Source organism: Lontra canadensis, unplaced genomic scaffold (assembly GCF_010015895.1).
Source record: "Lontra canadensis isolate GAN:19392208 unplaced genomic scaffold, GSC_riverotter_1.0 scaffold14, whole genome shotgun sequence".
In the NCBI taxonomy this organism is placed as follows: Eukaryota; Metazoa; Chordata; class Mammalia; order Carnivora; family Mustelidae; genus Lontra; species Lontra canadensis.
This window is the reverse complement of record NW_022631008.1, coordinates 17,967,519-17,993,546: the sequence shown is the minus strand read 5'-3', so window position 1 is coordinate 17,993,546 and position 26,028 is coordinate 17,967,519. Positions and strand designations below refer to the sequence as shown.

The window sequence follows — 26,028 nt, the reverse complement described above, 5'->3', positions numbered from 1 at the left end:
TGTCACTTCAGATCTCTCCTGAACCAATTAAGAAGCAATGAGCAGGGTATTGATAAGAATAGAGATGAAAGAGAAATGACCCCTGGGACCTCTATATTCCACACAGAGACCAGAAGGATTAACCCGATGGTGGTCCAGAAGCTGGTTGAACTCACTTGGCCAGAGTGAGAAGTACTATGACACTACTCCAGTATCTGCCTGCCACATTATGGGAATATTCTTCCCCACAGTTAAATATTTCCTGCATTCAGCTCATGTTGTGTCATTGGTGCCACAAACCAAGGCCTTCACCAAATGGAGCTTGACTAAGGAATCAGTAACAAGCACATCAAGACATTCCCCTGCAGGGGGCCACAGACAGCAGATTCACCTGAAACAAATGGCAATCCAAGCAGTATATTATGTACAGAGTATATCTTCCAAGCAATATTTTGTTTTATTCTTTTAGCTCTGAGTGTCTATTCATGAATATGAGAGAAGAAACTGAGTAGGTGAAATGTTTCTCCTCCCCTTACCCTTGGCCCATGAAGGACTCTGTTATATCCTAGCAAATACCCTCCAGTGGACTTTATCCCAAATCATCACATATTCATAAGAGCTGCTTTAGAAGATAGGTAGCAACTCTTGTCTGAAAAGATGGAAGTTTAGGCAAGATGACCCAAGTGTAGTTAATCATAAGGTCTATGCATAAAATGATTTCTAACAGGCTAATCACCCTGCACAAAAATAAAACAGGAATATAGTCCCCATGAAACTTGAAGAAAGCCTTTTTTGTTTCTGTGTATTTTGTACAGGACTCTGAAAAGGCTTAAAATGTGTAAGTTGTTATTTATGAGGATGGCCACTAGATGGAGTAGTTTGTTAAAGTATTTCCATTTTACAGCTGCAGTAGATTCATGAAGAACTGTTTCCTTAGATAATTTCCTTGGTTAATTATTATTAACTTAGAAGTTTAAAATTTTAAGTACTTTAAGGATAGTCAGTGTGATTCAGTCTGTTCTAGAACCCCAGACCCCTGAAGCCCCACTCCCTGCCGGTATAGTGCACCTAACAAAAAACAAAAACAAAAAACAAAAAACCTATGGAAAACTCTTTCAAAAAAAACTATTGAAATGTTGATAATGAAATTTTTAGAGCAATAACAAGCAAACACAGGACATGATGTCCAAACAGGACCTTTTTTTTTTTTTTTAAGATTTTATTTATTTATTTAACAGACAGAGATCACAAGTAGGCAGAGAGGCAGGCAGAGAGAGAGGGGGAAGCAGGCTCCCTGCAGAGCAGAGAGCCCGATGCGGGGCTCGATATGGGGCTCGATCCCAGGATCCTGAGATCATGACCTGAGTCGAAGGCAGAGACTTTAACCCACTGAGCCACCCAGGCACCCCTTTAAAATAGACTTTGTAAAGATTGATTTATTTATTTTAGAGAGAGAGGGAGAGTGTGCACCGGGGCAGGGGGCCATGGAGAAGAGACAATCTCACGCAGACTCCCTGATAAGCACAGATCCACTGGCTCAGTGGATCCCACAACTACAAAATCTCTACCTGAGCCACCCAGGCGCCCCAAACAGGAGATTGACTACCTAAATACTTCATTATGTTAATCTAAAGTCTTTAATTTTGCAGAGAATTTTCTCCATTGTATTAGTGAGTCTCAGTGAATTTTTAAAGATACTCTGCTGTAGCATTTATATGGATTGCAGATAAGTGGATCAAATCCCACATCTGAGTTCAGGCCAGGTCAAAGAAAAAACACCAGAAGTAAAGTTAATATATTCAGGGCATTGTAAAGTTGGAGAATTAAGACAGATGGTCACTGCTGGTCAGAAATCAGCAAGGACACACCTCTAGGTGAACTCAGTTGGGTTTACTGGGCCATTGCAATGAGGAAGAGTGCATGCACTGGGGAATCATGGGCATCTCTTAAGAGGGGAGAAAAGTCTTCCAGGAAGTATGTTGTGTATAGAGAGAGAATGTGAAAACCTTGGTGGAGTGGATGTGGACTTGTCAGAAAAGGAACCTGGGTGGCTTAAGTGATTAAGCCTCTGCCTTCGGCTCAGGTCATGATCTCAGAGTCCTGGGATTGAGCCCCGCATCGGGCTCTCTGCTCATGGGGAGCCTGCTTTCCCTTCTCTCTGCCTGCTTCTCTGCCTACTTGTGATTTCTCTCTCTGTGTCAAATAAATAAATACAATCTTAAAAAAATGAAAAGAAAAGAAAAAGAAAAGGGACTTAGAGGAAAAGTCAACACTAGTAGCTAACATTGGTTTGTGAGGTTAGGGGATGAGAATAATTTCTATAGATTCTTGCATTTTAAGAACTGTGGCCTTTATTCTGAATGAGTTGGGAGCAACTTAGATTTATGCTTTTTTAAATAGAGTAGTTTTGGAAGGATAGGAAACAAGTAGTAATGATTGGTTGAAAGTCTGAACGAAAGAAATACTTGCTTTTAACTTCATTCCTCTTGAATTTTATGTCACGCTGGGGATTACCTGTGTTTTAAGATAGGATATAATTTTTAATAATTTTATACAGAATATTATATACTAAGATTTAGTAAGACCTTAAAATATGAATAATTTTATGCTTTCTTTGATAAACTCATTGAACAAAAATGCTAAATAGCAATTACTTGTAAATGCTAAGTAATACTCTTTTATGTTCTATTAATATCTCCTGTAGGTACAGAAGTCAAGAAATAAGCAAGTACGAGAATTATTTCCAGATGGTTTTAGTATTCATCATGCAGGAATGCTTCGGCAGGACAGAAATTTGGTTGAAAACCTTTTCTCTAATGGGCATATCAAAGTTCTAGTCTGCACAGCGACACTAGCCTGGGGTGTCAATCTTCCTGCTCATGCTGTTATTATTAAGGTAATAGCTTACCTTATGTGGATTTGCGTGTGTCTTAAACCTGGGGGTTGGTTTGTTTAGAAAAATACTGTGATTTGGCTGTTTCACTGACCTCTAATGCTATTCATATAAGGTCAGAATTATTTTCTCCAAAAAAATCTAGTTTATATTGTGAAAATTTAACTCTATCACAGATGATGAAAGGATTAGTTAAAGTACACTTTTGAGATCTTGCCATATTTGCCTAATTTCAGTATTCAGCTCATCAGGATTATATTTGTATGTGTTTATGTAAATTCTTATTAACCTTTCCTCATCTAGGGAACACAAATATATGCAGCAAAAAGAGGCTCCTTTGTTGACCTTGGAATTTTAGATGTCATGCAGATATTTGGTCGAGCTGGAAGACCACAGTTTGACAAATTTGGGGAAGGAATCATCATAACAACACATGACAAACTCAGCCATTACCTCACCTTGCTCACTCAACAAAACCCAATTGAGAGTCAATTTCTGGAAAGCCTTGCGGATAACCTAAATGCAGAGGTAAGATTCAGTGAATAAAAGATTGGAATAGGATCATCACCTGAAAGAATGACCAAATAAATACAAGGTTGAATTGGTTGCAGTTCTGTAGTATTTAGGAAGACAGCTTATGCCATTCCACAGTCATAAGGCACAGCAGGCTGAATGGCCATATTGTTGGTTAATTCAGAACCGTATGGGATGCAGGTGATCACAGATAAGAACTCCAGAGTGTACTTTTAAACTGTGAGGTTTTGTTCTAAGCCAGAACCAAAGCTATACAGACTAGAAAAACAGAAATAGCAGTAACCACCCCTGTCTTTGTATTACATTTTTATAAAGTTTTTCTAAGGTTTTTAAAGCTATTTTATGTTAGGTCATTTGATAAAACTTGTTATACAGAATATAATTGCTTAAATTGAGCTACAGTATTATAATTTGTTTCCTGTGTGTATAGGCATTTTGTGTTAAGATTTAAATAGCAGACTCTGGAAGTCTAGGTAACGTATTAACTGGTAAAGAGGATAAACATTCTTAATTTAAGAATCTGTGTGTCAGACATTCAAATGAAGTTTCACTGTTTTCATAAGATTTTTAGTTATTTCCCTGACATTCAACACCTTCCTGCTTCTCTTTCCTTTCTTTAAAATGGACTCAAATAATTTTTTAAAGTAGATGGGATATGTGTTAAATAGATAAGTAAATGCAATGTTAAATAGACAAAGAAATGAAGAAACATTTGTAATCAAAGATTACTTGTGTACAAGTCTTATATCAGGTACTTCTTAAAGATCTTATAAAATTTCACTTGCATTCTGTTCAGTATTTACAATTGTTTTTAGAGGATCCAAAACACATTTATTTGCAGTCTCCTCTGTTAAAGAGCAGATAGTCCAAACGGGGAGCAAAAGGTACAAAAATACAGTGTAATAATGTTGGAAAGTGATAATTTCTATAGAAGCATTCAGTAGAAGGAAGAAAACATTTTTGGTCACAAGCTGTTAGGAAAGGCTTTATTCATGAAGGCAGCAAACCTGATCTGGATCAGAAGATTAAAGGTTTGGAAGATTTGATTTGGTTGGAAGTTAGAAGTCATGAAAGATGCTGGTCTCTAGTAGCATAATTACAAGAAAATAAAAAAGATTAGGAAATAAATTTTGACCCTAAAGAAAATGTTATTATAGCTCAATTTCAGTCCCCATCACCTGCTATGGTTTCATGGCTGAAATAATTGGATCTTTGGTCTTGGGTCTACAGTATCTCTGATAAAATAGTCTATTGTACAATGGTGGTAATAGTAATAATGGACTAAGGACCTTCCAGATGTCCTGCAAGGTAGACGTAATTGCCTCAGAGAGGTATGTGACTGATTACCTTCAGTCCTTCAGCTACTAATTTTTGGTCCTTCAGCTACTAATTTTTGGAACTAGTATTCAAACTCAGATATATTTAACTACACACCTAGTATTTGTAGCTAGATATTTTTTTTTAATTATTTGACAGACAGAGATCACAAGTAGGCAGAGAGGCAGACAGAGAAAGAGGGGGAAGCAGGCTCCCTGCTGAGCATTGAGCCCGAAGCAGGGCTCAATCCCAGGACCCTGAGACCATGACCTGAGCAGGAGGCAGAGGCTTTAACTCACTGAGCCACCCAGGCGCCCCTATAGCCAGATTTTTGTTGCCTGATATAAACTGTAGTAAGTTAACAGTGAATACATTTCTCGACGTTGATACTCACCATTTACCTTCTTCTAAGACCAGGACTAATTTTCCAAAATGGTCATCATAATTTCTCTGCTTACAATAAAAAGAAAGGCTCCTTTTGTGCAGTTTTTCTAGAAAACTGTATCAAGGAATACTATCTTCATAAACTTATAATTAGTATCCTTGACAACTTTTTATAAATGGTCAAGTAAACTCAAGGTGGTGATGTTATGGTGCAGAAGACACCGGATAAGTGTCTTGTCCTCAAGGAGGTCTCTTTTACAGACTGTAAAACATTATCAATAAAACTATTTGGTCAAGACCTGAAAAATTAAAAATAAATTGTAGTCCATTGATTTACCTCATATTCATAAAGTACTTATTAGGTAAGTTATCTTCAGAAATGCCAACTAACTATAACTGTAATTCCATTTAATGCCATAAAATGCATTCAAATAATGAAATACATATGTTGAAATTTTTAGCTAACATAGTGAGGTACAGACTATTGGTAAAACTTTTTTCTCATATTTTGGTCTACTTGGAATAGCTCCCAATTAAAGTAAATTGTCTTGTTAAGGAAAACAAACCCCCTTAAATTGTAGTTGAGTATGAAATTAAATTTCGTAATCTGTGGAAATCAAGTGTGAAATTAGTTTATAAAATGAAAGTGTGCTGTGTTCTTACAGTAATGGAATTTTAAGTCTTTAAACTCCACAGATCTTTGCAAAACTATTCAGTGGCAGTGATCAACATAAAGGTCATGTTAAATTAGGAATTTTGCCTCTGCTAATATCATTTATAACATGAATATCTATCCTGACCATTAGTTTAGAAGAACTGAAGAAAGTATTATATTAAATAATAATTTTAATACAAACATTTTTATGAGACAGATTTGCTGATTGGTACCTAACTGGGCGGATTTTCTAATGCTAATGCCAAAAGGTCACAAGTCCCAAACCTGTCTAAAGCCACTTAATTTTGCACTGAGAGAAACACTGAAGCATGTTTGAGGCTTATTAAAATGTCTTCAGCAGACATTCCTGGGTACCTACTCTGTGTTGGCCTCCTGTAGTATATACTTTAAAATATGTTAATCTTTCTGTAACCATACACATATTCTATATGGCATTTTTCTTGTCTCTGCAGGACATAGTATAAACACCTTGTCCTTGGATTTAAGGCTTCCGTAGTGTAACCAGCCTTCCCAGTGCTGGTTCTGGTTACTCTCCAAAACGTGTCATGTGCCCGAGACAGGCTTTCATTCTGCTCCCTTCACCTATAAAGTTCTGGTTTTCCCACTTATAAAATAGAGACGACATCACTGGGTTGTGGTGAAAATTTAATAAGTGCCTGTGCCAAGCTGGTATTTAGTAAATGATTTGTATCACTCACTGTTATCTGATAGTCCCTTGATTCTCAGCCCTGTTTATACTTACTGCCAGCTTGCAAATCCTAGCTGAATAAATACATAAATATTTTTCATGTATTTACTAACAGATACGCACACACATACATACTCATGATTAGTTATTTCGTTTTTGTATGATTTTAACCAGTTTAAGAAAACACATACACACAAGTAAGCAATTAACATAACCTTAAAAACTAAAGTTTAAATAAATAAATTAGGTACACAGTGATACATTGAGTCTTCTAAAATTACCAAATTTGGGGTTCTTAACAGAACATAAAACTCTTACACTGTTTATTTGATGGCCTTCTTGTAAGTTTCATGTATTAGGTATTTTTAATTAAAATCAGTTTTTAATATTATATACTAGGCACTGTGGATGGTGGTTTCATGTGTGTCATCTTATAATTAGTTACATGTTTCTCACCAGCATGAGTAGACAACTTCTTGAGATGAGGGATCAGGCTCTAATTATTCCCATATCCGTTGTGCTTTACATAATACTGACTCCTTGCTGACTTACTATATGATTATTGAGATGAATGGATATATTGCAGAGATTTGAAAAATACTTGTTTTCATAATAAAAGGCTCCTGTACTAAGTAGCCACTAGGTGACAGCAGATATTTACAAGTAAATTTTTGTCTTTGTCACTAGGTGGCATTCAAAGATTAATCTAGAAATATGATGTGCCATATTTACATCCATTTTTCCAGGTGGTCTGTTAGTTTCTTTTGGTGATCATTTAGAAGACTCAAATGACTTGATCCATACTCTGATACTTGCTTCCCCCTTCCTTTATTTTATCATTAGTAGCAATAAGTATATATTAATGTTAATTTACTGAGTCTGATTTTGAAAATAATAGCAAGCTATTTTATCCTTTATAAAATTTTCTACTCTTAGGAGGAGTCCTGTGATAGTATTTTAAAATACCTATAGGTCATAAGAGAATCCACGCAGTTTTTGCTGTCAAATAGTAGAATCGCAAATGGGAGACACTATCAGATTTTTAACTGTTTTTAGTTTTCTTTACCTTAGGAAGCTAGAAAATGTTTTAACTGTCTCATTTTTAAATATTTGGGGAGTGTGGCACAACTCCCTTATTGGTTATATTTAGTATTGTTATTCTTCATTTTGTAGAAAGTTTTAATTTGCATTTAGGAAATGTATATATTTTCCTATATTGAGAATGACTTAGTCATTTGTAAGTGCATTAGTATAAATTTATGAATTTATGTAATTATGGAAATCTAATTGACATATGACACTGTATAAGTTTTAAGGTTTACAATGCGATGGTTTGATATGTGTATAGTTATATAGTAACAATAAAGTTAGTAAATGTATTAATAGTCACATAATAACGATTTTGTTGTTTTCATGAGAACGTTAAAGCTCTACTCCCATAGCAACTTTCAAGTATACATACAGTATTATTAACTATTAATTAACTATCATTAACTATAGTTACCATACTATACATTAAACAACACAAATTATTCATCTTTAACTGGAAGTTTATACCTCTGACCAACGTCTCCCCAGTTCCTCCACCCTCAACTCCTGGCAACCACCATTCTACTCTGTTTCTCTGAGTCTGATATTTTCAGAATCCATGTGCAAGGGGCCTTATAGTATTTGTCTTTCTCAGACTTATTTTAAGTTCATGTAAAATTTAAAGTGAATAGTCAGAATCTGCCTCGTCATTTTTTACTTTGGTGATTTTTCTTTTTTAATAACTAATAGTATGATGTAACAGCATAATGATATTTTGTATATCGCTAGATCTCATCTTCAACTAGCCAAGTATCCACATTTATTTCACAGAATTAGTTATACAGAATTAAAAATTATAGGATTTATAGGAATAAAACAAATGTACAAGTTTTATTTTCTTTAATATTCAGTGTTAACTTTATTCTTCCTTCCTTTCTCCTAATATATATATATAATGATTTAGGTAGAAAACATCTTTCCACCTGTGATTAAAGTATTAAGAAATTTAATTTTTTTCACCCAGATGTTCAGGGAAAATTATACAACTATGAAGTTTCACAACTTGCATGAATTTTCAAATTACGGAATGCTAAGTAAATGATTACCTATAGATCTAGTAGCTAATGAAATGTATTTTTAAGGAAACTTCTCATAATTCTGGTTTAATATCAATTTCTAATAATTCCTTTCTCTTTATTATACAGATCTTTTATGTTATTATTGTGTTTTTAAATTATTAACCTTTCAATGCTATAGAGAATTAAACTCTACTTAGGGAAAAATAATCAGATGCCATAATATTGAGTAAATTCCGTTTTGGAAGATACCATTTCCAGTGTACTGTTCTCAATTAAATGAGGCAGGAATTATTTTTAATTATTTGGAGAAGTGTCATGTCCAGTAATTATACTTACCTTCTTTTAAATAAGGTACGATGATGTATTTTAACTTAACTTTTGACAAAATGGCCTTTGATGTAATGTTTATATCCAACTTTAATGCATTAGTTTAATTTTTGTTTTATTTTTTATTTGTAGATTGCTCTGGGAACAGTTACTAATGTGGAAGAAGCAGTGAAGTGGATAAGTTACACTTATCTTTATGTACGGATGAGAGCAAATCCATTAGTATATGGCATCAGTCACAAGGCTTACCAGGTAGAAAACTCATTTATAAAAAAAAAAAAAAATCAAACCTTCTTTTTTGGCTTTGTAATATTTTTATGATATGAGGATAAATATTTGCTACTTCTGCCTCATCTGAATAAAGTTAAGTACCTGGAAGAAAAACAAAAAGCTTAATCTATTTTTAGAAAATACGAAGGAAAATTAAATTTACCTCCTAGTTATTTCATTCTGTTTTAATAGCTCTTTTCTCACAGATACTAAAAAGTTCATCTTTAGATTGTTATTTATTTACTATCTAGGTACATCTCCATTTGATATTAATATTTTGCTGTGATTTTTATTTTTTTTTAATATTTTATTTATTAGAACATGAGCAGGAGGTAGAGGCAGAGTGGGAGAGAGAAGCAGACTCCCCACCCCGACCAGGGAGCCTGATGAAAGACTAGATCCCAAGACCCTGGGATCATGACCTGAGCCAAAGGCAGATGCTTAACTGACTGAGCCATCCAGGTGCCCTTTGCCGTGATTTTTTAAAAACTATAATAAATTAAACTTTTAGAGTAAACCAGACAGACATCAGGAAAATTGTAGATCATTTTTAATAATAGGCTTATATTTTTTTTAAATATGTTCCTCTTCTCAAGTCCCTTCTAACCCCTTACTCCCAAATTAAAAGATAGTGTTAATGAGTAATTAGCCATTTGGAGGCTTGGATTAGTTCCCCTGAGCACACAGACAAAATCGAATGTATATTGTAGCACTTGTTCCTATGAACTTTTCAGTTACGTGGGGCTTACAGAATCTGTTAGATTCTGTTAGATCTTGGCGTTTCTTTAGAACTCTGCTTTGTACAATGTAAATGCTCCCTAATTACAGATAAAATCAGTTGTTTAATGAGAACATTATTTCACTATCATCATACGGATATTCAGTAGTGTTAAGTCAAAAGTAGCAAAGTTGAATTGAACTCCGAATTAGTTTTCCTCCACTTACTGTCAACTTAGCTTTTGTTTATATTCCATTGTGTTATCAAAGGAGTTGCCAAGCTTTTTGTCATTTTTCTTTTCCCTGTGCTATAGATTTGACTGTGGAAAATTGAAACTTAAAGACTTAGGAGGGGAAAAAAAAAAGATCTTGTTACAAATACGGGCTTGTGAAAATAGTCAATGACACTGTGAAAGCTTTCTGAAAGGGTAGAAGGCAAAGCACAACACATGGTTTTATGGGGTAAGCCATTGCAAATCTTGGGGCCAAATAAAAACATGAATTGATTTTAAGTACTAGGTTAATTCCAGAAGTCACTTTTGTATAATTTTCTAACATAAAGTGATTTTTTTTTCCTCCTGAGATACATAGTTTTACTCTCTTCAGAGTTCAGAGACTCTGATCTTTTTAATTTTCTTTTTACTTACATGTTCTTATTTTATTACTCACTAAGAATATGTAGCCACAAAACCCATGTGAACTAACACAAATCATGATGTCCAACATATTTTAATGGTTTAGAACATGTAATAAATAAAATGGTTTCATAAGATGAACTTGATTCCTACAGTATGTCATTTATAGCAAATATTTAAGACTTTTGTATTTGTTAATGGCTTTTGATTCCATCTTCCCTACATTTGACTTTCCTTTGCCTCATTTTTCTGATTTTAAAATTTACTTTAGCTATGTTTAGTGTATGAATAATCTGCCATCAAAACGTAAGTTAGAAGGAATAGTAGGAGTGTTAATTCATTAATTGATTTCTAAAGAATTTTTATATTCCTTTCCCTTCCCTTTAAAGGTCATATTTATTGCTCCTGACTGGAGCATGACCTTCAGGACTTGGTGTGTGTCTGTATATATGTATACATACATACACATATTCATACACATATACACATATCACAATATTTAAGAATGTTTGTTAATATTGTGTGTTAAGTGTCCTGTTTAGAAAGAAGCTATTTAGGGATTCTTGGGTGGCTCAGTTGGTTAAGCATCTGCCTTTGGCTCAAGTCATGATCCCAGGGTCCTAGAATGAAATCCCTTATTGTACTCCTTGCTCAATGGGAGCCTGCTTCTCTGTCTGCCTGCCATTCTCCCTGCTTGTGCTCTCTGTCTCTCTCTCTGACAAATAAATAAATAAATCTTAAAAAAAAAAAAAGGCTATTAATAATTTCAAAAGTATTCAAAAATTTCTTGTCAACTTCATCTTACACTTTGCTTCTATTATTATTATTATGGGCAAAATGGGTTTTTCTATCAGCAGTTAATGAAAACTGCTAGAACACCAAAGTCATACTCTTGAAAGGATAATTAAGCATTTATTTCTTTATATCTTTAACAAAGGAAATCATCCTCACTGTGAGTTCTCCAAATAACTGATGAAGTAGGATTATAGCTTGATATTTTAAAATACCTGTTTATTTTAGTATGGGAGGGAAAAGACAGATTGATTTACTAATATCTGATTGCTGATCTTTATAGTCTTAAAGATTATAAGACAACCATATAAGAATTTTAGATTTTAGGGATACCTGGGCGGCTCAATCATTAAGCTTCTGCCTTTGGCTCGGGTCATGATCCCAGGATGGGATTGAGCCCCTCATCCAGCTCCCTGCTCAGTGGGAAGCCTGTTCTCCCTCTCCCACTCTCCTTGCTTGTGTTCCCTCTCTCTGTGTCTCTCTGTGTCAAATAAATAAGTAAAATATTTTTAAAAATAAGAATTTTAGATTCTAAAATATTACTACCTAAAGATATCATAATAAAGATTGATAATCTTAGTGAATTTTTAAGGCTTACTTTATCGAATGGATTAAAATATTTTCTATTTATGTCCTACATTTATAAAAATGTACTTCTTTAAAAATTGTATTAAGAAATTTTATTCTGGGGCGCCTGGGTGGCTTAGTCGTTGAGTGTCTGCCTTCGGCTCAAGCCAGGGTCCTGGGATCGAGTCCCGCATCAGGCTTCCAGCTCCACGGGAAGCCTGCTTCTCTCTCTCCCACTCCCCCTGCTTGTGTTCCCTCTCTCACTGTGTTTCTGTCATTTATAAATCAATCTATCTATAAATCTTAAAAAAAAAAAAAGAAAAATTTTATTCTAACTAAATATCAACAAAAAAATTAATTTCCATAAATAGGTATATGTTTGTAAATGATGACTCTCTAAAGAAATACTCAAATGTTTATATATATATTTTTTTTTTCCTGCAGATTGACCCAACATTAGCAAAGCATCGAGAACAGTTGGTCATTGAAGTTGGTCGAAAACTAGACAAAGCTCGGATGATTCGTTTTGAAGAGAGAACTGGATATTTTTCCTCCACTGATTTGGGTAGAACTGCCAGCCACTACTATATTAAATACAATACCATTGAGGTATTATACTGAGTGTAACAAATATAATAATACGTTTGCTCTTAGATGTAAATACTTTCTAGACTTCTTCAAAATACTGTATTAATGGAAATTTTTTTAAAAAGCACTAATAGAACAAAGTGCATTTAACTTACATGACTTCAATAACGTGAATTCAGTAAACAGAAGAGAAAAATAAGACTTTAAGTAATAAAGACCCTTTTGCCATCCATTCAGTGAGTATATCCTAAGCAGTAGGCACACCCAAGGCTAAAACACTGAGCATGGGGGGGAGACCTATAGAATGAATGCCTGAATGAGTTTACTGAATGAGTTAAGCAGGAGATGATGGCTTAATGATATCAGTGAATAAAAGTTGAAAATTAATTGTAGATTGTAGAGAAATACTGACTAAAGAAGAGTTAGAAAAACTACTGCAATTATCAGGTCAACCCAACTGTACTATTTGGGCAATTTAAGAGTTTTCAAGGATAATTTAGACTACAGTGTAGCCTTAATTTTTTGCTGTTTAATGTAATGAGTAAGATAGGATGCCACTGTAATATTTACATTTTAAGGAGCGTATGCCTGTCTTTATGGGTGTTTACATGCATGTATATATACCTACATATGTTAATACACGGGAAAACATAACAGGGATTACCTCTGAGGGCAGTCTTAAATTCAAGACCAAGAGGGGTTAAAACACATTTTTACTCTCCTTTTTATAGAGAAAGAGTTTGAATTTTTTTTCTGATATTCTTTTTTTGGGATACCTAAATATGTTTTTAGAAGGGAAATGTAATAGAAATCACTAAGGTGAAATTTCTTCAGAAATATGAAAACCTAGGCCAATATGAAGTATAATTTTTGTACTTATTTAACACATCCTTATGCATTTTACACGTCTCAGAAAACACCTTTGTGTGCCTACTAGCTCTTCCTCATCTTTCCCCAAATAAATCATGCATTTGTACAGCACTTTAGGTTTCTTCTTTTAACATGTATCATCCCACAAGTGTGATCTGATCTTCCTCAACCCAGAACATTGCCCCTTGCTCTCTCCTGCTTCTATCACCTGCTCACGTGCTTGCTTGCACTCCTTTTGTCCCATAAGTAACCTTCCTCATTTTCCCGCTAGGTCGTATGTTATTGCCAAACTATATTTTATGCCTGTTTGTAGCTCTTCCAAGAACTGTAACCCTTCTTCAGTTTTGTCTTTATTCTATGTGGTCTTCCACTGATGTTTTTTCTTCCCAGTTTCCTGAATTTGTATGTGCCGTCACTAGGAATATTTTGAGGCCTTCACCAGAATTTTCAGGTTGCATAATTTTAGTTACTCCTCACCAAATTTTATATGATATGTTCAGCTTAATGTTGGCAAATGGTACAGATTTCCACATGCCTGTGCTGAAAATTAACCAAGGCCGGATGGTTATGCTGAACATTTTTTTAGCTATTTAATGTAGGTTTTAATAACTGATTTTATTGATCTTTTTTCCTTCTAAAGGTCTTCAGCTAGTTATGTTTTAGGAAATTTTTTAGTCTTTGTTGAATTTGATGATGTTTAAAGCAATGGTCAAGAAGTGTATACCGCAGTAAAAAAGAAAAAAAAATAGTATACCGCAGACATAATAACTCTGCATCGTGTAGGGCTCAAATATTCTTTAAGAATGTGTGATTTTCTAGTCACTTTTTAATTGAAAATATTTCACTGGATTTTTCTATTTTAATCAAATATAACACTTGCTTTGGTAGACCTTCAATGAATTCTTTGATGCTCACAAAACGGAAAGTGATATTTTTGCTATCGTCTCCAAAGCTGAAGAATTTGATCAAATCAAGGTAAGATTATTTGAAGCTTGAATCAAATGCATTTTTGGCTTATATACATTCATTCATTTATAAAAGCTTATAATTATTTGTTATTCCCGTTACAATATAAGCTGTATGGCACTTCGCATTTAGAGTGCCAGCAATGTTCTTCCATTTATCAACAGTGTCCACTATCCTAGATTATGATATTATGTCATTCCTGACACTATTCTTTGCTCTCTACTGCAAATCAAATATAATTTAAATAGGTTTTGCAATAATAAAACTGACAGAGAATATAGTATGTACATTTTGGTTTATTTGCAATATAAGGTTCACTGAAGAAAATATAAAGGACATGCATGATTCAAACTTAGATATGAGTATTTCTGTACCCATATTATAATTTAATCTTATTAACAGTGAAAACTTTAATACTGTGAATCATAGTACTTCACAGCTTTAAGCTATGAATGTATTATACCATATAAAAATATATGACTATAATGAATGCATTTGAAGATAATTCAAGTTTGCCCTAATCCATTTGGGCAGAGGTTTTACTCTGGTCAAATAAAATATGAAATCTCATCAACTGAAGGATGGTGAGGTCAGAAGATTTAATTTTTGTGGCATATCAAATTTTTATATGTCAATGGCAACTTTAATATTGGTGATGAATAATAAAATGTAATTGTATCAGCCTCAAGATAGTTTCTTATTGTATTTTATTAGCTACCTGTGAAAAATTACTATTTTATTAGTGTAAAAAAGAAAAATGTTGAAAAATGGAAGCCTTAAAAAAACATGCGATGTGGTTTTATTTCAATATGTAAAATTCCAGTAAATCAGCCCAAATAATCTTATAAAAACATTGACTCTTCCAGGTCAGAGAAGAGGAAATAGAAGAGCTAGATGCTTTATTAAACAATTTCTGTGAACTCGCAGCTCCTGGAGGTGTAGAGAACAGTTACGGGAAAATAAACATCCTACTTCAAACTTATATCAGCCGAGGAGAGATGGACAGTTTCTCCCTTATATCAGATTCTGCATATGTTGCACAGGTAAGGATATTACTCCCTTCCTGTTTGCTCTTCCTTGTTTAGTTTCAGAGACTCAAGATATTTATTCATGCTATACTTTGAATGCATTGCACTGTGACATGCTACCAAGAACCATTTTATTGCAGAACTGGTTCTGTTTAATTTGCACACTTTTTATGCCCTCTGTACTATTAGATCAGAAATGAAGGTGGAATTTGGTGGTTGGTTTGGTTCTTTTTGATGTTGCTGTTTTTATTTGAGAGTTTAAAGATACCAACATTTTTTTTTTCTGCTTTACACGATCAAGTTCATTTCTTTTATTTACAAAGGGCAGTAATACAAGAATATTGCAAGCAGAATAAAAGATTTTGGAACCTTTGTAACTTAATCCAAATGTTAGAAACATAAACAAGGTTTTTTTAACCATTAAATAAGGCTTAGTAGCAGTACCTCAGACCATATTTTCAGTCTGATAGGTCTCTAATAAAGAACGTAATCTTTCTTCCCAACCGATGATACTTAAAAATTGAGTACGGAAAGAAAAATATTCCCTAAATTACAGCTCATTAAATGTATAATTTTTTTTAAAATATTGTAGTATAAAAGGCTGTAGTATTTATGTTTTTATATTCCAACCATTCATGTATTCACTCATGTGAAGTAAAGCAGGTTATTTTTTGCAGTATTTTTCTTTCAAATGAGGCTTTCCTTCTAGATATGTTTTTTTAAAAAAAAATACTTTTTACTTATCAAGTATACCTTTTTCAAGAGAAAAAGGTATTGTTTCACGGCAAACTGTGAAACAGACTCTTAATTATGGAGAACAAACTGATGGTCACCAGAGGGGAGGTGGGTTAGGGGGATGGGTGAAATAGGTGACAGGAGTGTATTTGTTGTTATGAGCACAGACTGGTGTATGGAAGTGTTGAATCACTGCATTGTACACCTGAAACTAATATAACACTATATGTTAACTATACAGTAATTAAAAGAAAAATAAAAAATAAAAAAGAATCCCTTTTTCATCATTTTTCGTTGAGTAGTGCCTCCTCTAAGTTAAAGAGAAATAAAAGCTAAATCTTATTTTAAATATAGAAACTATTCTGCTATGTATCTTATGTTGGTAATTTTGTTCAAAATTATATATAGATAAATAAACAAAAATATATATAGAAAATATATATTTGTGTTAAATAAATTATTATTAACAGCCATGAGTACTCAAGAGTGCTTTGAAATAACTGTAAATGTGAAGTATTTGCAAACATGAACCAAGATATATTGGTAAACAAGTTAAATAAATTCAGTAATTTAATCAAAGTAACCAAGGAGCCAGGTGATGATTTTATATACTATGTAAACCAACTATGGATGTGGCGGAAAAAAATTTTTTTTGACATATCTTGGAACACATGTATTTCCTGCCATAGAAAAGTTATATATAATTTATAATCTCTGAATTTATATATAATTTATAATCTCTAAACCCTGTGACTTGTATAGGAACCATTGTTTCTAACTTATTTTATCTGCTTTTGTGAAAAATGATGTTGTCATTTTACATTTTCTAATGATTTTATATTGAAATAGTTAATAGCTTAACTAAAAGTTAAGGTGAATGAGTTCTAGGTGAATAATCTGGTCACATTTCTTTCTGATTCAAGATTATGGAGATATTATCAAAGACTGACACACAAATTGCTTTACAGTGTAGAACTTAGGGTTTCTTTATGATTGGTGCCCAGAAAGTCAGTCTTGGAAAATTAAGGTTATATCTCAAAACATCCTTGTTTTTCTTAAATAGCTATTATGGGTCTATCATCCTTGAATGCATTAAATAAATTACTGTTGAGTTTATATTTTAAATGTAAGCTACCAACAACAGTTCCACAACAACCCTCTCAGCTCTGTAAAATAGTTATCCCTTCTCTATTTTTAAAACTTGATTGTCTTAGCCCCTGAGATAAATCCTTAGCTCAAATATTCTATGATGTTATAAAGCCTCTACTTAGCTTCTCTAAACTGCATGTCTTAGGTACTCTAATCATTATTCCCAATTTATATCATTCCAGATTAAAGTGCCTGCCTATATCTCACACAGGATTTCTTCTTCCATTCCTTTTAGCTTTTAGGGAACAACTATAGGTTCTGACATAGAAAAATAACATACTTTCAAACACAGTTGGGAAATTTAGCCTGGCATCTTCTTGCAGCTAGGAGTGATATCGGAAGAAGACCTATTTGGTAGATACAGTAATCAAATTGTTCATTTTATTTATCATTCTCTGGGCCGAATAAGAGTCATCCTGTAATTTTTATTGGGTATCAGAACAGTTCTCATACTTTTAAATACTATTTTTGTTCTTAAATTTCTAATACTGTAAAAAAAAGTAGTCAAATCTGTCAAGAGACAAAAACATATTTTATATAAAATGGAAAACCAAAGCCCTTAACTCTTGTGATCATTTTTTACCTTGTAATTTCAAACCAGATCACCTATTTGCTATTTAAAATCTCCACTTTATCTCTTTTTTTATGATTTTGAACAGATTTTAACATTCTTCATTTTCAAATATAGATGTCATTTGAGATTGTGAGGTTATCTCCCAACTTCATGACTTTAAGAAACAATCTTCAGTAAAATAACCTGCAACATTAGTAATAGAGGGAAGAAGGCAAAAGGAAACTAACTGTAGAGATGTTAAAATGGCTTCAGTCCTTGTAACTTTCTGTATGTCTATTAATGAAGTTTTCCTGACCACCAAATTTACAACCTTGGGGTTAAATTGGACTTGTTTAGACCTGGCTTTGAATAGATACTCTAACACCAACTATCTGTGTGATCTTGGTCAAATTATTAACCTCACCAAGCTTGGTTATCTTCATGTATACAATTATAATAACAAGACCAATTGAATGCAGTTACCATAAAGATTAAAGGAGATAACATACAAATTAAATAAGATACATAAAGCAGTTAAGGTGTTGTTTGTTTTGTAGGGAGCCATTAATACAGGTAGCTGAACTCATCAGGATTCCCTTTATCACCCTTCTCACACTAATTTTTCTTTCTTACTGGATCCCAGAGTCGTCTTTATTGCCCTAAGTAGACTTTGAATCATCCCCCTATATAGCCAAGGGTATCCTTGGCTGTATCTTATATTCTAGATGGCCTCAACAGCCTTCTAAGTCTTACGCATAACTTTTATCTCTTCCTCCTTAGTTTCTGGTTGGGGGCATAGGGTCGAGCCTCGTAAGAACTTGGATATGAGACTACCACCTGTGATTTAACAAGATAACATCCACCTGTGATTTTGAAAGAATTGAAAGATGTGATTATTCTTATGTAGAACTAATGAAGATAACTGAGGTTATATGAGAATAGATGCTGCCCACAGTTAAAGGCTGCAATTTGGCATACATCTTGTAAAATTGAGTGTGAATGACAAATTTGACAAATTTAAAAGTGCAGTGTACCTAACCACCAACCCCCTTTTTATTCTTTAGAATGCAGCTAGAATTGTCCGTGCTCTTTTTGAAATTGCTCTGAGGAAACGTTGGCCTGCCATGACCTACAGGCTCCTGAATCTTAGTAAAGTCATTGACAAGAGGCTTTGGGGTTGGGCTAGCCCTTTGAGACAGTTTTCAGTCTTACCACCACACATTCTAACAAGATTAGAAGAAAAAAATCTTACTGTGGATAAACTGAAAGACATGAGGAAAGATGAAATAGGTAAGCAGAAATGTTTTAATGTATTGTTCTGTACAAATAAAATATTTTATTAGATATAAAAGAAAACTGCATTTTCATACTTCAGATAAATTTGTTTACCATTTTAAATCCAGTTGGTATCAGTATGTAAATAGCATTTGTTCTTCTACTTTTATCATATGATGTTGAAAAACTATTTATACATACATTTCTAGATATCTTAACATTTTATTGGACAAACTTACAATGTATTGATTAGTTAATATTTCAGATTCTGGGGTTCCTGGGTGGCTCTGTGGGTTAAAGCCTCTGCCTTCAGCTCTGGTCATGATCTCAGGGTCCTGGGATCGAGCCCTGCATCAGGCTCTCTGCTCAGCAGGGAGCCTGCTTCCTCCTCTCTCTTTCTCTGCCTGCCTCTCTGCCTACTTGTGATCTCTATCGAATAAATAAATAAAATCTTTAAAAAAAATATTTCAGATTCTGAATAGGATAGACATTACACATGAAGTGAGTCAGGCTGAGGAGAAATAAGGGGGAGGACTACTGGTGGCAAAAGGTCCAATGAAGGAAGAGAGGTTGAGATAATTATTTCACTTGAAGACAGAATGGTAGAAGGTATCCATAAAAATAGAAATTAAGGATATTAACTAGAGAAGTTAAGATTACTTACAATGGAGTAACGTGTAAATATTTTATGATACTTCATCATTAAAGGAAAACCACTTTAGTTTCAAATTCTGGTGAACATAGAACATTTTGATTTGCTCATAAACATACTTTAAAAATTGTATTATGAAGAACCAAGATATGTAAGAAATATTGATACTATTAACTATTATCTATTTTTACTTAATTGCTTGGACTCAAGTAGGAAAATGTTTATAGTCAGTCACAGTCAGTCTCTTTGTGACCCCCTTCCCACCTTGGCATTCCCATATATAACTACTTCAAAATCTAGTAATTTATGAAAATGAGTACAAGTGATTAAGTTTGTGCTACATTAACCATATTTTATATTTTATCTGTATTTTTTTCTGGAAATGAGTTTGGATGGGTGATTTGTGTTTGATTATTAAAGCATTTCCCATGATGGTTATAGAGTTGAGAAGTAGACTTTGAGCAAATTAATAGCTATTTTCACGAAATACTGAATTTTTTAATGTGTCATAAGCTAGGAGGAGAGTAGGACTGTTTATAGTAGTTTAAACACTGTCAAGTCTCAGTAATTTTAAGAAACCTATTAATAGCTGAAGAAACCCTGGTACTGGTTTTTAGAGCTATGAATTGCTAATTCAAGTTAACTATTACAAAATATTCAAACATGCCAGGTCAAGAATGTCAACTATTCTACATAGCAAATCATAAAACAAGCAATAAAACCACCTTCTCTGAAATCCCATTTACAAGTCAGATTATATTGCTTTTTTTCTGTCTGAACACATTTCTTCTGTGTGATGTTTTCCTTACAGGTCACATGCTGCATCATGTGAATATTGGACTCAAGGTCAAACAGTGTGTTCATCAGATTCCTTCTGTTACAATGGAAGCATCCATTCAGCCCATCACACGGACTGTCCTCCGAGTGACACTGAGCATCTGTCCTGATTTTACTTGGAATGATCAGGTAAAAGTGGAAAATATCTCTATCAGTGGTCAGCAAAAATGTCTGTATTGCAGGTTTGACTATACCTCCTTACATCTGTCCTTAAGACATGATAGAAAACTCTAAAAAGAATACGTATTGAAGATTCATTTAAAGCATTGTAGTAATATTTACTATCATCCTCAAGAAAAATATGATATAATATATTAAAATGGCAACCAATGAGACCTCTTCATAACATCTTAGGTACCCTGAAAGTTCAACATTGAACAATAGGTTAGTGGATTCACTTTCTTAAAGACTTTGCGTAATTCTGTCTTCTTTAATTTTGTTATCTTCATTTTTGCCAGCTCTACTTACTCTGTCACTTTATCCTACTAAAAAGTCAAGATTCTTTGTGGTAAAAGAGCCCTTTTAAAATCCTAATATTTCTCAAACTGTCAATCTCCTCTTCTATTTTCCGTTAGATGTGTAGAAAGAGTATTCTGTTCTCCTCCTGGTCACCAGTTTCTTTCCTGCTGAGACTACTTTCTCAGTGATCACCAAAACCTAACTGGTTGCCCTAATAATGACTTTTTCTGTTATTTTCCTTAGTTCTCTGAATATTCAGCACTATACATTGTCTTTCTTGAAAATGTCCTTCCTTGGCACCTATCACATTCCTGTTTCTGTGTTTACCTTTTATATTCTTTCTAAATCTTAGATGTTATGGTAACTATGTTTATAATTAGTCACATCTGGTTGTGACACCCTCCCCACCCTGGTATTCCAATACATAACTATTTCAGAATCTAATCGTTTATGAAAATATGTGCAAGGGTTGACCATATTTTATATTTTAGCTTTATTTTTCCATATATCATATATATGAAATCTTAAATATATATGTATTTAACGTGTACACACACACACATATGAAGTTCTACTCTGGATCCTCTTTCTAGTCTGTCAACATTTTTTAAGGTCTCTCTTTGCAGCAGTTGCTGTACAAAGACTACAGTAGAGTAGTGATTGTAGATACAAAAGTAAGTAAGTCTCAATCCTTTCTTTCAAGAAGCCAGTGGAGGAAGACAAGGAAATCCGTAACTGTAGTAGCAGTACCTTCTTTACATGGTTATTTTAAGTTTCTGATTTAGTATAAGTAAATATCTTCTACATTACCTGTCATTATTAATATATCTTTAATACGAATTAATTTTATTCATCAATGTGCTTAAAAATTAACCAGCCATAGTCTTAAATCTACCACTGGTCTTAAACTGTCCTAACCAGTAATTTCTTCAGTTTTCTCATCTGTAAACATGCATAATAATAATAATAATAATTATCTTTCTCACAAATTCTGTGAGGGCTAAATGATATAAAATTATATTTAATATTTCTGTAAACATTAAATTTTACATAAAATGTAAAATTAGTTAAGCCATACTCATATTTCATTTATATTTATAATAGAGGGTTTTTAAAATCCATAAAAGTTTTATTTCCCTTTTTTCACAGTTTTCTTCTGTCAGTATCCATAAAAAAAATCTTCCACAGTTTGATTTAATTCATTAGTAAGATAGAGTACTTAATCGTTTGTGTGAAGTCTTAACTTTAGCTCAGTTAGAATGCCTTTGGCCGCAAGAATAGAAAACCTGACTTATCTCAAAGTGACTTACGCACAAAAAATATATTATCTTCCACAATCAAATGTCCACCAGTAGAATAGGCCCCAAAGGTGATTGAATCTATTTAATGCCATCATTTAGGGCCCATCTTTGCTGTCCTGACACTCTTGGCTACTTTCCAAATGTTTTCTGTGCTTCCTTGTTCACGTTTAACAGGGAAAGGTGAACACACCCATACTTCATCAACCTAGAGCATGAACCATAAGAATTTTCCTCAGTCTGATTGGAATAGGATTGGCCATGTGCCTATCCCTTACCACAAGCTGTTTGTTATAAGGGGGATACTATAAGCTGATTGGCTTGGGCTATCCAAAATCATTCTGAGAGACAAGGTCACCTTTTCCTGAGTCATATAATAGAGAGATGAACATTAATAAGACTGGGCTTTGTTAGGACAAAAAAAGAGGGAGAAGAATGAGTACACAAAATACAGTATATCTATCTCTCCGATGGAATATTATTTGTTAGTGAAAAAGAATGAAGTACTGTTACATGATAGAACATGAATGAACCTTGAGAACATGGTAAATGAAAAAAGCCAGTCATAAAGGACCACATATTATATGATTCCATTTATATAAAATCTCCACTACAGGCAAATCTTTATAAAGGAGATTGTTGTTGTCAAGCTTGGAGGTTGGGACAATGGAGAAAGATAAGTAGTGACTGGAGATGGGTGCAAGGTTTCTTTTGGGGGGTAATTCTTAAATAAGATTATAGAGATGGTTGTAAAAGCTTTATAAAAACCACTGAAATGTATACTTTAAGTGAGTAAACTTTTTAATGTAAATTATGTATCAGTAAAGCTGTTAGAAACAGAATAGGTGCTGGATTTGCAAACAACAATATCCCTTATTTGAGTTAAAATATACTTAGTATTAGAATATTATTTTTCCTCTAGGTCCATGGGACAGTAGGAGAACCTTGGTGGATTTGGGTAGAAGATCCTACAAATGATCATATTTATCATTCAGAGTATTTTCTAGTTCTGAAAAAACAGGTAAACATGGGTGTGTCTATTATTATGTTGCTATCATAGAAAGAAGAAAATATAAACTAAATAATTTCTGTTTTTACCTATTTCTTTGTAATTTCTTAGTGCCCTTAAAGCTTTATTTTTTTTTTTATGTTTCTGTTTGGTTTCAAAGGTAACAGGAATTGCATGTTATTATATTCATATATTCATTGTGATCCTAGGTTGAGAAATTGAATTGTAATCTTTATCATGGTTCGAGGCATAATCTGCACAGGAGTGAAATATGTCAAATGGATGGGATAAATAATGTAATGCATAAATAAAATTAAATAAATAAAAATTAATACTTTAGATGTTACAAGAAATACTACAGAATATTGACTCACATTATGAAAAGAGCATTTTTAAACATTTTCCATAAATCCTAAAAGAAAGACTCAATTTGATACTAGCGTATCTTTAACTCTGACGCTTTATCAATGATTTCTCTTTTTATCAAAGAGGAAACAAGCTTTAGGCAGGGAACCCTGGGTAGACAGCAGTAGAATTTCACAGCAGTGTTTCTTTTCATGATTACCTTCTATTTATGCTAAGTTCTGTTATTCCACTTTAGGTCATGGTAAAACTTAAAGAAAAATAGTAAGTTAATAATTTGATAAAAATCATGAAGTTAAGTAATTTAATGAATAGAAATTTAGGAAATTCTGATAGTCAAACTGGTAATCTATTAGTACATGATGATATACATATATCAATAATATAAATTATATATAAATTTTACTTTCTACAATATCAGATATCCTCAGAAGGGAACTACATATAAATTTCTGAGGTGCCTGAATATCTCAGCTATTTATTTATTTATTTATTTATTTAAGAGTTTATTTATATTTATTTATTTGACAGAGACACAGCGAGAGAGGGAACACAAGCAGGGGGAGTGGGAGAGGGAGAAGCAGGCTTCCCACTGAATGGGGAGCCCAATGTTGGGCTCGATCCCAGGACCCAGGACCCTGGGATCATGACCTGAGTCGAAGGCAGCCGCTTAACGACTGAGCTATCTAGGTGCCCCTATCTCAGCTATTTAGAAACCCAAGATATTTTCTTGTTTAGTATCTGTTGGTGTAGATAGCATTTTCTTAACACTAGACTAAGAAGGCCTTTATGATATCAGAATATTCATATTCACTTGAGACTTTATTTCACATTAGGTCATTAGTAAAGAAGCTCAACTTCTGGTATTTACAATCCCTATTTTTGAGCCTTTGCCTTCCCAATACTACATCCGAGCAGTGTCTGATAGATGGTTAGGAGCTGAGGCTGTATGTATTATCAACTTTCAACATCTGATTCTACCAGAGAGACATCCTCCCCATACAGGTAACATATTGAATTGTAACTTGAATCATTGATATTGTTGTTGTTGTTGTTTGTTGTTTTATTTGTGTGTTTGTTTTTATTATTTTTTTATTAAAATATAATGTATTATTTGTTTCAGGGGTACAGGTCTGTGATTCATCAGTCTTACACAGTTCACAGCACTCACCATAGCACATACCCTCCCCAATGTCCATCACCCAGCCACCCCATCCCTCCCACCCCACCTCCCCTAGAGCAATCTTCAGTTTGTTTCCTGAGACTTAGAGTCTCTTATGGTTTGTCTCCCTATCTGGTTTCATCTTCTTTCATTTTCCCTCCCTTCCCCTTTGATTCTCTGTATTGTTTCTCAAATGCCTCAAATCAGTGAGATCATACGATAATTGTCTTTCTCCGATTGACTTATTTCACTTAGCATGATACCCTCTAGTTCCACATCATTGCAAATGCCAAGATTTCAGTATTTGATGGCTGCATAATATTCCATTGTGTATATAAACCACATCTTCGTTATCCATTCAAATGTTGATGGACATCTAGGCTCTTTCTGTGGATTGGCTATTGTGGACATTGCTGCTATAAACATTAAGGTGCACGTACCACTTCAGATCACTACATTTGTATCTTTAGGGTAAATACCCAGTAGTACAATTGCTTGTAGGGTAGCTCTGTTTTCAGCTTTTTGAGGAACCTCCATATTGTTTTCCAGAGTGGATGTACCAGCTTGCATTCCCACCAACAGTGTAGGAGGGTTCCCCTTTCTCCGCATCCTCACCAACATCTATCGTTTCCTGACTTGTTAATTTTAGCCATTCTGACTTCTGTGAAGTGGAATCTCATTGTGATTTTGATTTGTATTTCCCTGATGCCTAGTGATATGGAGCATTTTTTCATGTGTCTGTGTCCATCTGGATGTCTTCTTTGCAGAAATGTCTGTTCATGTCCTCTGCCCATTTCTTGATTATATTATTTGTTCTTTGGGGGTTGAGTCTGACAAGTTCTTTATAGATTTTGGATACTAGCCCCTTATCTGATATGTCATTTGCAAATATCTTCTCGCATTCTGTCAATTATCTTTTGGTTTTGTTGACTGTTTCCTTTGCTATGCAAAAGCTTTTTATCTTGAAGTCCCAATAGTTCATTTTTGTTCTTGCTTCCCTTGCCTTTGGCAATGTTTCTAGGAAGAAGTTGCTGCGGCTGAGGTTGAACAGGTAGCTGCCTGTGTTCTCCTCAAGGATTTTTGGTGGATTCCTGTCTCACATTCAGGTCTTTCATCCATTTGAGTCTATTTTTGTGTGTGGTATAAGAAAATGGTCCAGTTTCATTCTTCTGCATGTGGCTTCTGCATGTCCCAACA

General features: G+C 33.8%; 1 protein-coding gene across 4 annotated transcripts in view; it reads left to right on the top strand.

The window, feature by feature from the left end:
- Positions 1 to 26,028, top strand: part of ASCC3 (activating signal cointegrator 1 complex subunit 3) — a 340,635-nt gene that overhangs the window by 194,479 nt on the left and 120,128 nt on the right. For 3 of the 4 annotated variants that reach the window (XM_032858205.1, XM_032858204.1, XM_032858206.1), the window contains exons 15-24: positions 2,684 to 2,875; positions 3,176 to 3,400; positions 9,039 to 9,158; positions 12,332 to 12,496; positions 14,234 to 14,320; positions 15,178 to 15,354; positions 18,841 to 19,066; positions 20,515 to 20,669; positions 23,220 to 23,318; positions 24,506 to 24,674. In XM_032858205.1, the coding sequence (XP_032714096.1) occupies positions 2,684 to 2,875; positions 3,176 to 3,400; positions 9,039 to 9,158; positions 12,332 to 12,496; positions 14,234 to 14,320; positions 15,178 to 15,354; positions 18,841 to 19,066; positions 20,515 to 20,669; positions 23,220 to 23,318; positions 24,506 to 24,674 (1,615 nt within the window). The remainder of the gene's footprint in view (positions 1 to 2,683; positions 2,876 to 3,175; positions 3,401 to 9,038; positions 9,159 to 12,331; positions 12,497 to 14,233; positions 14,321 to 15,177; positions 15,355 to 18,840; positions 19,067 to 20,514; positions 20,670 to 23,219; positions 23,319 to 24,505; positions 24,675 to 26,028) is intronic. The other variant, XR_004382744.1, reaches the window with a different exon arrangement.